Source organism: Sinocyclocheilus rhinocerous, unplaced genomic scaffold (genome assembly GCF_001515625.1).
Source record: "Sinocyclocheilus rhinocerous isolate Xijiao unplaced genomic scaffold, SAMN03320098_v1.1 scaffold688, whole genome shotgun sequence".
In the NCBI taxonomy this organism is placed as follows: domain Eukaryota; kingdom Metazoa; phylum Chordata; class Actinopteri; order Cypriniformes; family Cyprinidae; genus Sinocyclocheilus; species Sinocyclocheilus rhinocerous.
In genome coordinates this window covers 2,013,948-2,030,220 of record NW_015651641.1, presented here as the reverse complement: position 1 = coordinate 2,030,220, position 16,273 = coordinate 2,013,948, and the positions used below count along the sequence as shown (strand labels likewise).

At 35.3% G+C, this 16,273-nt stretch overlaps 2 protein-coding genes across 2 annotated transcripts in view; both read right to left on the bottom strand.

The window, feature by feature from the left end:
- Window positions 1-2,012, bottom strand: part of LOC107713362 (sorting nexin-24-like) — a 5,290-nt gene extending 3,278 nt beyond the window's left edge. Inside the window, exons 1-2 of the mRNA XM_016518851.1 lie at window positions 1,711-2,012; window positions 1,279-1,362 (exon numbers count right to left, since the gene is read on the bottom strand). Of these exons, the coding sequence (XP_016374337.1) occupies window positions 1,279-1,362; window positions 1,711-1,779 (153 nt within the window). The 5' untranslated portion in view covers window positions 1,780-2,012. The remainder of the gene's footprint in view (window positions 1-1,278; window positions 1,363-1,710) is intronic.
- Window positions 2,013-4,014: 2,002 nt separating this feature from the next.
- On the bottom strand, window positions 4,015-8,036 carry LOC107713278 (protein-lysine 6-oxidase-like; the record flags this gene model as incomplete). Its single annotated transcript, XM_016518735.1, has 6 exons — window positions 4,015-4,082; window positions 4,173-4,288; window positions 4,379-4,474; window positions 5,508-5,664; window positions 7,259-7,396; window positions 7,861-8,036. Coding segments are annotated over 6 exons (690 nt in total), but the record flags the coding sequence as incomplete, so codon positions are not given.
- Window positions 8,037-16,273: the final 8,237 nt, after the last annotated feature.

Genomic DNA, 16,273 nt, shown 5'->3' with positions numbered 1-16,273 from the left:
ATATATATATATATGTATATAACATATATATATAATATAATTTAGGTTAATGTCAATTTATAAATACATAAAAATATTAAATATAGATAAATATTAAATATAGAAATGAAAACTGAAGTACTGGCAGATCTTTTCTTCCATATTGTGATAAGTTTTGTATATCTAATAAGGTTCAGGTAGTCCATTTTAAAATCTTTCATAAAATTTATCCCGTTAATTCTTCCATTTTTACATATTGTGACATTGATAAGACATGCTGTTTCTGCGATGTATTAGAAGAAACACCTGTCAATTTATTCTTTAATTGTAAATAATGTAAAGTGTTCTTTAATCACATTACTTAAGACTTTTAAATCTTCACGAGAGTTTATTTAAAGATGTGACTAGATTTTGATTTTATGCTTTTCTATTATGTGCATTTTGTTCCAATGTGTTTTCCTATGTAGTTCTTTCAAATTTGAGATATGATTGTGATTTCCCTGTTCATTTATGTGATTCTATGTTCTGCAAATAAATAAATATTATAAAAATGTATATATAATATTTTTATTAATCTTTCATAAAATTTATCCCGTTAATTCTTCCATTTTTACATATTGTGACATTGATAAGACATGCTGTTTCTGCGATGTATTAGAAGAAACACCTGTCAATTTATTCTTTAATTGTAAATAATGTAAAGTGTTCTTTAATCACATTACTTAAGACTTTTAAATCTTCACGAGAGTTTATTTAAAGATGTGACTAGATTTTGATTTTATGCTTTTCTATTATGTGCATTTTGTTCCAATGTGTTTTCCTATGTAGTTCTTTCAAATTTGAGATATGATTGTGATTTCCCTGTTCATTTATGTGATTCTATGTTCTGCAAATAAATAAATATTATAAAAATGTATATATAATATTTTTATTAAATATATAAAAATGTGTGTGGTCAGTTTTTTTTTTATTAAATGGATGAATCATTCAAATTACGATAAATAAAATGAATACAGAAAATAGATGGAGTGAATTTGCATTTCATGCAAACTACAAATATACTGTTGCTCATTGTTTTATCGAGTTATAACATAAGATGAATAAATGCTTGAAGTATTGTTCATCAGTAGTTAGCTGTTTTATTAACTAATGTTAATGTATATAACCTTGTCATAAAGTGTTACCGGAAAGCTTTAAAAAAAAAATATATATATATATATATCTGTGGTTGAGCCCTAGATACTCACCCTTGATTTACCAGCAAATATATTATACCATAACCATTGTATGCATGCTTACCATTTTATGTAGAGTGTAAAATTCACTGTATCGTTTCTCAACAGTATGCTGTCTACCACACATGAGCACCTCGATCTTAAAAACCTGTCAGAAAAAATGCGTTTCCGTTATTTCTCTTACATATAATGCAGTGAACTGGAATGACTCGAATGCATCACAATGAATTCACTTTAAATACAGACTATATCAAAACCTAGACATCATTTTGGGCAGCATAGGCAGGGCTGGAGAGTGACAATCCAGTTCAAACGCGCCCAACATGCTCTGAAATAGTCATTTCGCTAGGTTTTGGGACACTGCCAAAACGTATACGCCTTAAAATCGACATTAATTGTTATTCACTGAGGTGAAGCGTAATGTTTGCTGTCGTACCTTTTAATGGCAGCGTGTTTACGCCCGCTGCCTCGATCTGAAAACAGATATTTAACTCACCGTGTAGCCCTTCTCCACGTTACTGCCCTCCGATCGAAAAGACGGGATCGACACTTCTATAGGATGCATGATCCGGCAAGATATATCCGTTATTATGTGGCACGACAGGTCAAATAACTGTACGAGATTTCTGGTGGGTCCTTCACTGTGATTTTAATGGTTGTCAAGTTCACTGAGCGCCTGACATGAGAAGAATTGAAAATATTCCACGCGCTTCTTCTCCATCGCACGCAGGAGGTTCAGCGGTGAGTCTGCGGATGCAATGCTGCCACCTGTCGTTCTGACCGGGAAATACATCAGCAGCCCGGCGCCCCAAAACATAAACATTTGGGTAGTTGACAAATATGCCGTAAAAATGCTTTATACATATATTTATGTAGTGTGAACTATAATGTAGAAAATATAAGGGGTCATTAACCTTTGCAATTTTTTCACTGGTTTTTTTTTGTTTTGTTACATTTTTACTGAACTACCATAAATGTGTGTCCTATGGTGTGACATAGCAAAAATGAAGAAAAACTCTTAATAATATACAAATAACATGAGAGATTTATCTTTATTGTTAGACACTTATTTTCATATATTGTTATTTATTTAATATGAAATTATGAATAACATTATTTTCCCCCATGACTTTTTCAAGAAGAACTTTGATGAGACAAACAACAAGTCATCCTTTCAAAATTGCAGAAAATTATACCATTATAAGATGAGAGTTGATTTTATCTCCCTACTGTAATACTCAACTGTTCTTTAAGATATTTGGAGATAAAAAACAAATCTGCGGTTCTTTTATGTGTGTCATATCATAGGACTTTACGTCACACTAAAGGACAGAAATGGTAGTTACTGCTTTAAAGAGAAAGTGAAATGCATTACATTAAAGTATTTTTATTTAACTTTGAATATGTCAAAGAAGAAAGAAAGTGTAATTTTGATACAAACAATATCAACATGTTTTATAAACAAAACAAAAAAAATGTCATTAACAAAATTCAGTCACTTAGTCGATCAGTATGTTACTGAAACTCTTCTAGAGCCAGCGTTAATTTTCTCTCTATACTTCCATGTTCTCTCTCTCACTCAATTCTTTCTGTGTACATGTCATGGGCTTCAGTAACATGGCCTTGAATGGGGTCCTTCAGCTAATTAAAGATGTCTGTGGAATTGCCCGATTTAAAATCAGGATATGTTGTCACACCAGAGGACATGGTTTTCAGTGACAAAATGTATCAAGTTCCTACGCTTTTAGAACTATATGGATGAAAATCCTCTGCAGTGAATGGGTGCCGTCAGAATGAGAGTCCAAACAGCTGATAAAAACATCACAATAATCCACAAGTAATCCACATGACTCCAGTCCATCAATTAACATTTTGTTAAACGAAAAGCTGTGTTTGAAGGAAACAAATCCATCATTAAAAAGTTTTTAACTTCAAGCCGTTGCTTCCAGCTAAAAATATGAGTGCTAGTGAAACTGCAGAGGATCCATTGACGAGCAAGTGATGCAATGATACATTTTTCCAAATCAGTTTCCATGAAGAAACAAACTCATATAGGAGGTTATGAGGGCGTGTACATTTTCAGCAAATTTTCATTACTGTATGAACTATTCTTTTAAATGAGTGAAGAACAGCTGCTGTTAGATCTATGCAATAATCAACATTATTATAGTTAAGTGCACCCCAAAGTTTGGTTACGGTTTGCAAAAACTGCAAAAAACACAAACAAAAAACAACAACAGCACATATAATATTTATTTTGAGCAAACAACATTTTCTGAATGTCATTTAATGAGGCTGAGTGTGAAGTTATTTATTCAAGTAATTTTCATTTCATATATAAAACGTGTTGCACTAATATGAGCATCTGTATATAAATATCTACTTAGAATACACAACTAAAGCATCGCTCTAGCACACTAAAGCATGTTTAAGGTAAAAACCCCAGTGTGGATCAATATCTGAAGGTTTAATGTTTATCATTTATCAGTCTGAGAGAATGATGCTGAATGATTTGGGGAATGTGTGGTATCTCTGCAAACGGTTTCATCCAAATTTCTATAGGAATCCAGCACAATATGACCCTGGACTCTTTGTTTTTCTTTTTTCATTTTTGCTTAGTAATTTCATAGCAAAAAAAAAGAATAATGCAATTCACTGTAAAACTGGATTAATGCCTCAGGTTTTTATATTCTGTGGCATAGTCAACACTAAAATGCCCTGCTGATTATTGGCTCTCACAAACAGGAAAGTGGCCCATGATCGGCGTCCATTCATCTGTTCACTTTGTCGCAGGTTTTTTATCATCAAAAACTTCATTTCTGATTATCTTTCCCTATTCCTTAGGATCCTTTAGTAGATTCTTAATACCTGAAATAAACATAGCATATTAATGTCTTTGGTTTAACTAGTCAATTGAAATATACAGTATACAATATAAAATAAATGAAGCATACTCACTGTGAAATATGACATCCTGAAACATAAACGTAGTTTCCGGTGTAACGTACATCGCAGTGCACATTATTGTTACTGTAGTCCGACTCTGGCACCTGGTAACTGGGATTTATACTAACCTAAACCAGAAAAAGAAAAACAGGCTGGAAGTCAGGAACGTGATATTGGATATTTCTTGAATGCAGTAACTCTTGATTAAGGCCAAAAACCTTGAGGATGTAGTTTCCAGGTTTCACATCAGTAATATCTATCCACTGGCAGTCGATGTCGGCATTGTAAGTGTCATAACACCCTGGACTCAGGCCCTGGAAATACAACAACAGTTTACTTTCAGCACATGCACATGTAAAATGGTTACGTTACCTTGAAGTACAATGTAAAAACCAAGGTATAATACAGCATCATGGTATTTTTCAAAGTACCATGGTATTAACATATTATACAATCATGGTACTGCAATGGTAAGTATAGGGTTAAACATGTTTCATTAAGGTTAATTATTTCTTGCAATATCTGTGATTCATAATATTGACAGTCGATTGCTTATAACAGATACATTGGCTGTGTCCTAAAACCTAGTGAGCTGCCTACATAGGCAGTATTTTAATGTATCAGATGTGTTCACGATGTAATTATACATTGGCAGTTATTCTTGACAAACATGTTGATCCCAGAATGCACTGTGAATCCATCCAAGATGGTGGACAATGCAGGATAAATATGAATATATCTACATATCAGTATTTTCTTAAGAAAATTTGGATATTTTATCCAATATTTGTTTATTTGAGTAGTGTTGTTAGCTTAACAACGTGCTAACTTCAAAATCTTTACAAATCCATTGTGATGAGTCTTTAGTGAGTTATTCATGAGAAGCGCTATTGTTATAATGTACAAAGTTCCAAAGCTGCTACATGTGAGCTTTCATTTCAGTTGTGTAGTTTAATGTATTTCTTAAGTTTACTGGAGTAGTATTGTTAGCTTAGCAACATGCTAACCTCAAAGGCTTTTGAAATCCATTGTGAATTGAGTCTTCTGTGAATTTTTCATAAAAAGCAAAACAAATTTGATAATGTACAGAGTTCCAAATTAGTCACATATGAGGCTTAATTTCAGTTATGTAAATTAATGTATTTCTTATGTGAAGTATTGTTGTTAGCTTAGCAACACGCTAACCTCAAAGTCTTTAGAAATCAATGGTGAATTGTGTCTTCTGTGTGTTTTTTATGAGAAGCACTATTTTTATAACATACAATGTTCCAAACCAGTCACAGGTTTCCTATCAGTTATGTAGTTTTGGAGTCAGAAATATATACATAAATAATAAATGAGAGTGACCTGAGTGTGGGAGGTGCAGGCATATCGTCGGTAGTAGCCGTAGTCACAGGACGTGTCCTCCAGACAGAAACTGGCCTTGTGTCCCTCTGCTACTCTTCTCTGTGAACTGGATTCCAGCAGGTCATAATGACTGAACTCGTCCATGCTGTGGTAGTGCCTAGAAACAGCAAAGTAAATCAGATTGTCATCATGCATCACTTTCAACTGGTGCTTTTCAAATTTTGCCTGCCTCTGGGAATCTCATTGCTAGCTGGGTTAGTTAATAGGATTTAGAATGCCTGCCATTCATTTTCAACGCTTTAATCCAATTAATGAATTTCCTAAACACTGGGACATATATCAGATCTTCAGGAAGAAAAGAATGTCGTGCAGAGCCTTTCCAAAAGAACTCCATGGCCAATGTGTGAGCTGGAATTTACACCACGCAAACCTCTGCTTATTTCACCTCAAATAGTCTCAATGGTGCCAGTGAAATTGTGAAAGAGACAGTTCAACCAAAAATTTCAATTATCTCGTAATTTACTTCACTTTTTCATGTTCTAACCACAAAAGGAGACCATTTTAAAACCGTTTTTCATGCATTTTTTCCCAATTACAATGAATGGGGAATTTCGAGCTTGAAAATGTAGCAAAAACCATCATAAAAGTATTTTTATATGATTTGTGTGCTATATTTCAAGTCTTCTGAAGCCAGACAATAGCTTTGTATAAGAAACAGACTGAAATGTCATCTTCTCCTCCTAGTAAGCTTTTAATTTGAGAATCACTGTTACTGGAGTTATTGAGTTGAACCAGATCAGTCTGACTTGTGAAGAAATAATTCATATTTGTAAATAAATCTTTCAGACGGTTTCTGTGAACTGGATTATTCAGACCATTTTTGAGAACTGAATCAACGATTCATTGAATTATCAAGATCCAACTCAAAAGAACAATTCATTCACAAATCCGACATACACTAGAAATATTGCACTCAAGTCATGCTGACTACTTTTATGAATTTTTGCATTTTTGAAGCTTAAAAGCTTCAGTCTCTATTCATTGCAATTATATGGAAAAATGCGACCAGTACATTCTTCAAAATTTCTCCTTTTATGTTCTACAGAATAAACAAAGTCATTTAGGTTTGGAATGAGTAAATGACTCGTAAAAGTAATTTCTGGGTGAAATATTCCTTAAAACCCATAGCCCAAAAACATAGCCCAAAATCACTTCATATTATCTTATTGGACGGTTCAATAGCCCCAGCTTAAAAAAATTGTGCAGTATAAAACATAAATAACAAACAGAAGACGTTCATATTATGGCACATCAAATAAATGCAGGTCAGCACACAGACCTTACGCCTCGGTTATGCATAAGACCTAAAGTCATTGTATACACTGGAGCTTGTCCAAATGTAAGCCGTAGTTGATGGTGAGGCACGGCTTTACTTCAGGACAAAACTATGCAGTGAGCCATTACTGAGTCAACTGAAATATAAGCAGCAATATTGGGCCTCTGCCATAACCATTTAGACAAGAACACAGACCCTTTTCCTTGTAAAAAACAGCACCACCAGCACTAGATTCAGTCAGATACAACGCTCAAACCATGATAAAGCTTCACAATCTTGCTTTTGCCTAAGGAATTCAGTTCATTGCATCATATCTGCTCCCTTTAGGGTTCTTAATAGTGGTCTGTGATGCATTACTAAACATGCAGCATCAGAAAACGATGCAAATGCCTGGACCTGTCAGATTCGGACTTACTGATGGCAGCTGTGCCATTCCCAGCTGTAGCGCGGCCTGCTGGGAAGAAAGTCGGAGGTACCTTGGTTCTTGACTCGCTGCGGGAACCTCAGCAACATGCGCGTGTCGTAGTCTCTCACGCTGGAACTGTATGCAGTGCTGCTCAACAAAAACGGCCCAATGGTTACAAAATATCAGACATTCCTTGAGTTTCTCATATTGTCCTAACAGCTTTCAGAATGTGTATCTTGGCCCCGTGGCCACATTTCAAGCGCACATGGAACAACTACAGATGCACGTTTCCAAAGAAACTGGACTGGACTATTCTTGTGTGCCCCAGTAATGTGTTTCACAGTCATGCATGTGATTAATCTTTCCATGTAAACAGCTTTATGTGAAATCTGTTTGTAGAGTTTCTCACTTCCCATCATGGCAGGACTTTTCGTTTAATTCTTTCCGCTCTCACAAGGCTGGTTTGAGTTATAGGATGTTCCTACCACATGGGATTTAAATAGAATGGGATACACTTGGAGGAATGTGAGAGTGCTAACTCTCCTTCTCTGGTTGCAACACTGCACCAAAAATCTTGATTACGTTCTTCTGTTTTATATCAACAATAATACCTCGCCAAGCAGTTTTCCTCAGCGGCGCATCTGAGATTGTACATTGGAATGCTCTGCACATAGGCGGACGCTTGGATGTAGTATGGGTCTCCAACAAGATCAGGCAAACCTATGAAACACTGAAGTGTTTTATTACAAAAATACACGAAAATGCACAGAATTAAAATTAAAATACAAGAAAGTTATTTAAAGCAGCTTAAACTAGCCTGACCACCTGCCAAGTGACAAAAACCCTTCGAAAAACCATCAGACCACCCTGAGCAGCAAACTACCTTAGTCGTTTTTATTTCCTGCAAGGATGCCATTATTGTAAACTAACAGTTTCAATTAAATTAAACACATGTAATTATGCAATTAAAATACAAGGGGAGGATCCGATGGCGTCTTGCTCTTTTTTTTACTTTAGAATTTTTCATATATCTTGAGTGGTATAGTTTAACCAATACATGGTGGATAGATTATGCATTTTGCGAGTGGATGTGATGCAAATCATTTTAACCCATAGTAATTATGCAACGTAATTATCAAAGATATAATTAATAGTAATTTTTATTCATTTACTTGGGAAGTTGCCAACTTATGAGCAACACATTTTTGTACACGATAAAAGCTCCTTGTGGTTTATCGGTTTGTCCGATTTGAGCATCAATAAACAATGCAAAACACTGGCATTTTGGAGTTTCTGCTAGTGATTTCTATGGAGAGAAAAATCACTTCCTGCCCTCCAGCTGCATTTCGCGCGTCATCAGAATCACGTGATTGCAAACAACCTATTGCTTTTATAAAATAATTACCATCTAAAAATAAATAATAAAAATATTTTTAAAACGTTAAAATGTTTAATTAATTTCAAAAATTTATTCATAATATTAATATTAATTCAAAATATATAGTTTTATTTTATTTTGAACAAACTGATTTTAGCTATAAAATGTAGTGTCTGACATTCAAACTAAACTGCGCAGTTATATACGGAAGTGAATAGGTGATTCATGTCACAGCTGGAATGCTGCATCGACCAATCAGCATCCAGGAAACTGTCTGCAGCATGTTATGTGTAAAAACCATGCCATGTTCTCCAGTTGTGTCATGATAAATCAGTGAAGTGTTAAGAACTGTATCAGTTAAACGTTGAAAGTACAAATGATTTGCAATGGTCACTTTGTCGCATCCAGTGTGGACAGCCTCAAGCTGTTGGCTTACCTCTGGCCTTTTTTTCATAATTTATTTGTTTAATTTTTTTGGCTAGTAGAAATTATGAATGGCCGGTAACTTAAAAATGTAGTAGCCAAATTGGCTGGTGAGTGAAAAAGTTAATTTCAAACCCTGCCCACACAGACTTTAGACTCAAAATGGGCCTTATGAACTACATGACCTCCCTGAACCATCTACAGTAATGCTGAAACGTGCCAGTGGGGCTAATTTTGCACAAAAATGGACGTCTGCCCAAACCTCCTTGGAGGTATGTGAGTCTCAGGTGAACTTTTTTAACAATGTGAAAACGTTGCAGTTGGCTCAAGAGTAGTAGGCTATGAAAAGAATAAAATGAAATACATTGCAACAACAAATAAAACCGTAAATGCCTATCCTGCTCCACGATCTGCTGGCGCATTCAAAGAGATAAATAAAAGTGTTTTTCTTCACAAGGACTCAGATGGGGTATTCAGAGAATGAAGCGCAGGCTCCGAATATCTGCTCATATTCCAAAGGCCAAGTTCAAACGTTTTAATAAAGTATTGCATTCCACTGTAGCTGTCTGACATGCCAATTGCAGTCGGTCTGTGCGGAAGAAAAATAGAAAACACTTTGTGCTCGTCGTCTTGAGAGCCACATGAACAGAACCAGCTGTACTGGGTCACTGTTGTTTTTCGTACATCACCCGGTACGTTCAGCACCCGGGCTTCCCTCTTCTCTTCTCTGGCAGCGGTCGCTCCTGCATTCCTCAGACTGTAGAACCACATATGAAAGTAATTAACCTAGTTCCTCTGTCCACGTTGCTTGCTTTCTCTTCAGTTGATAGGTAATGCAGTAAAAGTCGTCTGCTGAAAACACAGATGGCCTAAAAGTGGTAGTCAAAAGGAAATGAGGCAAAGCTGCGATGAATAATCAGTTAGGCACAGAATTGGAAGGCGTCGGTGCGGTCAGTTTCGCAGACAAAAATATCCAGTTGCCCATTATCAATATTAAAGTGACGCATAAAGAACTGCTCACACAGAAGTCACTTTCTGTTGGTCAACGCGGCGAAATCTTGAACAGGAACGAAATCTGCATGGTGACCGTGAACCCAGTAGTGCAGATTCCGTTTGAAATTGACTGGATTTTGCCGGCAAGCAACGAATGTGACTTACACAAGCAACATAAAAACATTCGCTAATCGCTTTCCTGAACTTCAGAGGAAAAGGGGAGACCTTATTGTAGTAATACGACAATGTTGTTTTGTGTTCCCAGAATGTTCTAGGAATGTTATAGTTACCGAACCCAATACTAACGTTTGTAGAATGTTCTGTATTTGGAAAGTAGCGCTTAAATGGACTTCATGAACTCACTAACTTACGAAAAAAAATCCCAATAGGGTGTTATCACGACATGTCATCAATAAAATATAGAAGTCGGCCATATTGGTGGCACTGAACATAAACAATGCCACTGAACCAAACGGAACTCGTGTATGGGCTTGGCGAAAAAATGAAGTAGTTCACTATAGCTGCATTTCCATTACAGATTTGTGCAAAAATTGTGTGATATTTTATAAATGTCGATAAAAAACTATTGGGAAATGACGGCGTTTCCATGAACCGATGTTATGCGACTAAATGTAATTTTTTTCCTCTCACGATAAGTCATGGTGATGGATGTTGGTAGGTTTACTATATCACAACCATCACACTAGCCATTATTTTTAATCGAAGGAGACGTTGATGTGTATCTTTAACGAAGCAGCGTGGAGAGCCACTTTTGGGATGCTTCTGAAACGTACCACGGCCCAGCTGCTACAAACACAAGCATTGACTAAAGTGGACGCAATCAGCTCCAGTGGCCGTGTTGGAGCTGTAATGCTCCGCAGACGTGTGCAGTGTAAATAAGGAGTTATCCAAGAATTAATGGCCAGGAAGCCCCTTATACTTGAAAGCAGCCACGTATGAGGTGTTTATTGGAGGTTATAGTACATTAAAGAATGATCATGTGACTTTTACGTATGCCAGGTGACCTGTAAATGCGACAAAACTTTTTCCATTGCAATTTTGCTAAATATTCCTTTTTCGAATTGCCTGAAAAATCCCCTCATGCAAGCGTAATTTTTTTTAGATATATGGGAGTTTTTGCAAAATTAAGTGTTTCCAGTGGGCATATTTTCAATTTTCAATTTCAATTTGCGCAGCTTATGTCGGGATAAGAAACAGAAGGAAGAATTGTCGGGTCATCAGTCCACGACAAAGGAGCCAACTCGTACGGATCTTTACCACCTAACTTTAGTTTGTCACAATGTTGTGCCCTTTCCTGCTTTCTAAGTCCCTCTCTATATGATTTAGCAGCTTCCACACGTATTTTCTGTAGTTTAGACAATGTCTTCAATAGTACATTAGCAGTGCAATCCATGCTGTTGTTTACATCCGAGTATCTACAATATGGCCGCGCATCCGGGTAACTGACCAAACGGTGACGTATAAATGCAAATGCTGTATATCGGTTTTGTTTTGTTTTTATTTAATTTTTTTAAATATCTGACATTACACTGCCCATCAATTCATATAATAAAACCTTTTTAAACAACTTAAATTGTAAATTAACTGATATATCAAATCTATAACTTGGAGAAGTGTATCAAAATAGTAACTAGTAACTCGGAACAGCTCGTTTCAGATGATTTCCCCTGAAAAAACAGCAGGTTTCCATTACTCAGAGGCAAGCAGCGAAGCCTTAACTGGTATTGTGCACATCCACACAGGCCTACGTGGCACTCGGCATGAGTAGGCTGGATTGGGAGAGAATTCATTGAGAGTGAACAAGGGGAGGAGTCCTTCTCGCCTTTCGCAGAACACAAATAGTAACGTCTTTCCATATTGCCTTCTAAACATTTCTGTAATTCCCTTTGGGTCATTTTTGAGTTCCCTCATTATAAATCCCATGGAATGGGGGCTGTTTATGGGTAGGAGTAAACCTCAATGTTATCACTGGTGGTGACAAAAGAAGAATTCAAAGTAAGGCCAGACTTTGGCTAAACATTAGATTTCCACAGACATTCTTCTGAACATCAGTGGTTTTGTAGTCTGGCCTTGTTTGCATCTTTTTTTCTCATAATAGGGTGATATTGTAAGTTGTTTGATTGAAAGCAGCAGAAGAAAGAGAGTTTAGTCTGAATGGCTATTAATACAAATATAGACAATGGGGACAAAAATAATATTGTGAAAGTAGAATTAGCTAAATAATACAGACAATATATATACAAATATTTCCAAAGCAATATTAAAATGTATTGTCTAAAGAGATAAACGTCTCCTGATAAGGAACACATACATGCAGGCCCAATGTAAATATTCAAATACAACTGAAATGGATTTGTGTCTTTTAATGGGTATAGAATTATTAATTAATAACATGTGTACTTGTCATATGACCTCATCATGATGCATGTTCAATTCAGCAAACAACGATGAGTTGGAAATATTTTTAAACACAATTTTATGTAAAAATTTTGTAATTTATAGGAGTATGATGCAAAAAAAAATTTGCTGCTTTATAAACATCTCTTCCATCACACTAGAAAAGACATTTACATACTGTTTGCAGTATACATGCTATTCACTGCAGCAATAGTGAGAGTAATATAGTAGTATGCTGTTCCAAACACTGTCACTTTTCACTATAGTGTAGTCCTAGCGCCACCTGTTGGCAAAGTTCTGTAACTATCATCATCTAGCATCTTGTTCATGTTCACTTTTCAAATCACTGACTTTTAAAAACATTTTATGTTTGAAAATATCTACAATGTAAATATTCAAATACAACTGAAATGGATTTGTGTCTTTTAATGGGTATAGAATTATTAATTAATAAGATGTGTACTTGTCATATGACCTCATCATGATGCATGTTCAATTCAGCAAACAACGATGAGTTGGAAATATTTTTAAACACAATTTTATGTAAAAATTTTGTAATTTATAGGAGTATGATGCAAAAAAAAATTTGCTGCTTTATAAACATCTCTTCCATCACACTAGAAAAGACATTTACATACTGTTTGCAGTATACATGCTATTCACTGCAGCAATAGTGAGAGTAATATAGTAGTATGCTGTTCCAAACACTGTCACTTTTCACTATAGTGTAGTCCTAGCGCCACCTGTTGGCAAAGTTCTGTAACTATCATCATCTAGCATCTTGTTCATGTTCACTTTTCAAATCACTGACTTTTAAAAACATTTTATGTTTGAAAATATCTAATATCCCTTACTTTGTTCTTTACTTTTGTGAACTGAAATTAATTTCAATCAATTTAGTCTTCCTACATTATTTTAGGGATCCTGAATTTGGACAGCAGCATTCAGAAACACAAATTACAAAACAGATTACTTGCAAGACAAGTAAAATAATAAGGGATACAATAATGACTATCTATCTATCTATATATATAGACACAGTAGTGTATTGTGTTTTAATGCAACTGGGCCACATAAGTCATTTTTATGGGGTGGGAATAAATTATATTTGTGATACTAAAAAAATACAGTATCTAACCCTAAACATGTAGTTAATTTTAAAAGGATATTATTCTAATATGCTCTTAGGATAGATACATTAGTTATACTGATTCACTATAATAATGATATAAAAATCCAATGTAAAGGAAAATTCTTTAAAGAATAGGCCAGACCAGCGGTCACAGAAGAGATTAGAATAGTGGAATTTAACATCGAATCTAACGAGATAAAGTAGGTAGATAAAGAAAATGTTAAACTTATATGGTTTCTAGTTGGCTGAAAACGCCTGGAAAACTGATTTGTGGTCCAAGTTTGCTTTTATATTTATTATTTATTCATTTTTTATGTTGCGTAATAGTGGAGATCTTTTGTTAAAATTAAAACAGCGCCAATATGCGAATAAGTTTATTTCCATCAGATCAGAGCAAGTTTAAAACGCTTGCTCAAGAAAGATTGCACAGCCCTAAAAGACAAAGTGTATCTATCAATAAAAGCAGTAAAGCAGAGCTTTGAGACGCAGCATGTCAAGCAAAACAGAGGAGACAGATCTGTACAGTCAGTGTGCTTATATGACAAAAAACGCTGAAGATGTAATAAAATGTTCGTGCATCATTCAGTCAGAAGGCAACAAAAGTGCAGTGAACTACGGCGCTACACCGACCGCTTCCTCCTCCTCCTCTTCCTCCTCTTCCTCTTCTTTACAGAGTTTCAACAACTTTGCGTATCTCTTTCTGTCCTGCAGTCCAGGGAGATGATGTAATGTGATCTTATTAGACTGATTAAGTTCAGCATCTTGTCCCGCCAAAGTCAAGATCTCGGCCACAAGGAACTCCAGCACGGCTGTGAGAAACACCACCGCTTCCTCGTCGACTGCCCGCGGGAGCTTTCCGTCGCCGAATGCTTGCTGAAAGCGCTCGACGGGAAACACGAGACCAGCACGTGAAGACACATCCGTCATGGGCTTCGTCTTCGTCTTCGACTTCTTCTTCATAACCAGCGAAGCACGGTCTTTAACCAGAACACAAGTAGTGTAAATCATCTGGACGCGTTTTGTAGACTTGTTACTTCCACAAACAAATGTTCGTCTTTGGATCGGTCTCGATGTGCTGCCCTCCACAGGACCGGAATATAAAGTGCGTTCACGCCACATCGTAATTGCCATAATTAAGGCTTCTACTAATCGCTGCCCTGTTTTTTTTTTTTAAATAATGCTTTTATAACACTAGCATCTGCGTTGTGTCATTACCCTGGCATTAAATTACAATAAATAAATAAATAAACAAACAAACAAAAATTAATGCAATGATTTAAAAAAAATTCTATACAGCTCCTGAGAATGACTGTAGTTTTAACACCTTTCTCTCTTCTGACTGCCGTAATCCGTCTATATTTAATTTCTCCTGATTTAGAAAGTTGTGGAAACACAATAGAGCATTTTTCTTTTGCTGCTAGAGCAAATGAGAATGCAAAAAATAATATAGTCTTCTAGAAGTTTATTATGCTGCAGTTTAATTCAGGGATGCAATGAAATGAAAATTGTGGGCTGAAACCGAAAATCCTGGATGTAGCCTACTTGGCCGAACCAAAAAACAGGACATTCCCCTAATGTTGCCATTTGATTCCCATTTGGTTATTTTCTTTTATTATAACCTAAGAGTAACGTTCCCAGAACGTTCCCTGCTGGTTAGCCAGGAAAGTTTTCTTAATATAAATATGGTCCCTTTAAAACCAAAAAGGTGAAAAGTGTCCATAAATTTGTTTAGTTTGTAATCCTGAAACCAGAAGAGAATTAGCATTTGCCATTCGTTGTAAAATAACAGTATATGGGATTCATGAGCAAAATAAGGTCTGTGCTTAACGTACTTGACTGTAACATGTATGTCTACAATTTTAATTACACACAGTCTTATCTCAAATGTGAATTTTAAGCCATTATATTCCCACTTTGGTAACATTTTATAATAATTTTCAATAATAAATCATTAACAAACATTAGGCTATTATATAATGCTTAACAGATCATTAGTTAATATTGACATAGCTATGAGATAATGTGCTTGTTAATGTTTACTAATGTACTTAGTTTATTAAACATTACCTAATGATTAACAGATCATTATTTCATGTAAATTAAAATACTTACAAATGTCATTAAACTTTCAATTCATACGATCACGCACTTTAAAAAAAATCTACAAATGATTTTAACAGAAATTATACAACGATTACAAGCTTATGTGTTATTAAAAATAGCTTAATTAGTCATTTTAAGCTCTTTGCTATTCACTGAACTATTCATGTTATTATTCATTAACTCATAATCTCAGTCTGTAAAGGTCCTATATTTAGTCTCCATTTGTTGTGTAGTTTTCTACTATTTACACATCTTAACAAATCATTTATTAATAATTTGTTCATGTTTTTGCAATACCCATTCTAAAGTTGAAACTATTCATCATTTGTAAATGTTTATAAACGTTTACTAATCATTCAGTACCTTTATGGGCATTGGTCTTTTAGCTGCTGTAACAACGTTAGTGTAAAGGGTGGTTAGTCAAGTTTATGTAAATGCTTCTTAAAGACGTAACACACATTGCAAATTGGGTGCAAAACATGTTTTTATTGCCTCAACACGTATATTAGTATACTACATAATTAAACGGGGTATTCCTTGAATCATACATCAGCAGGAGAAAACAAATCCATTTTTC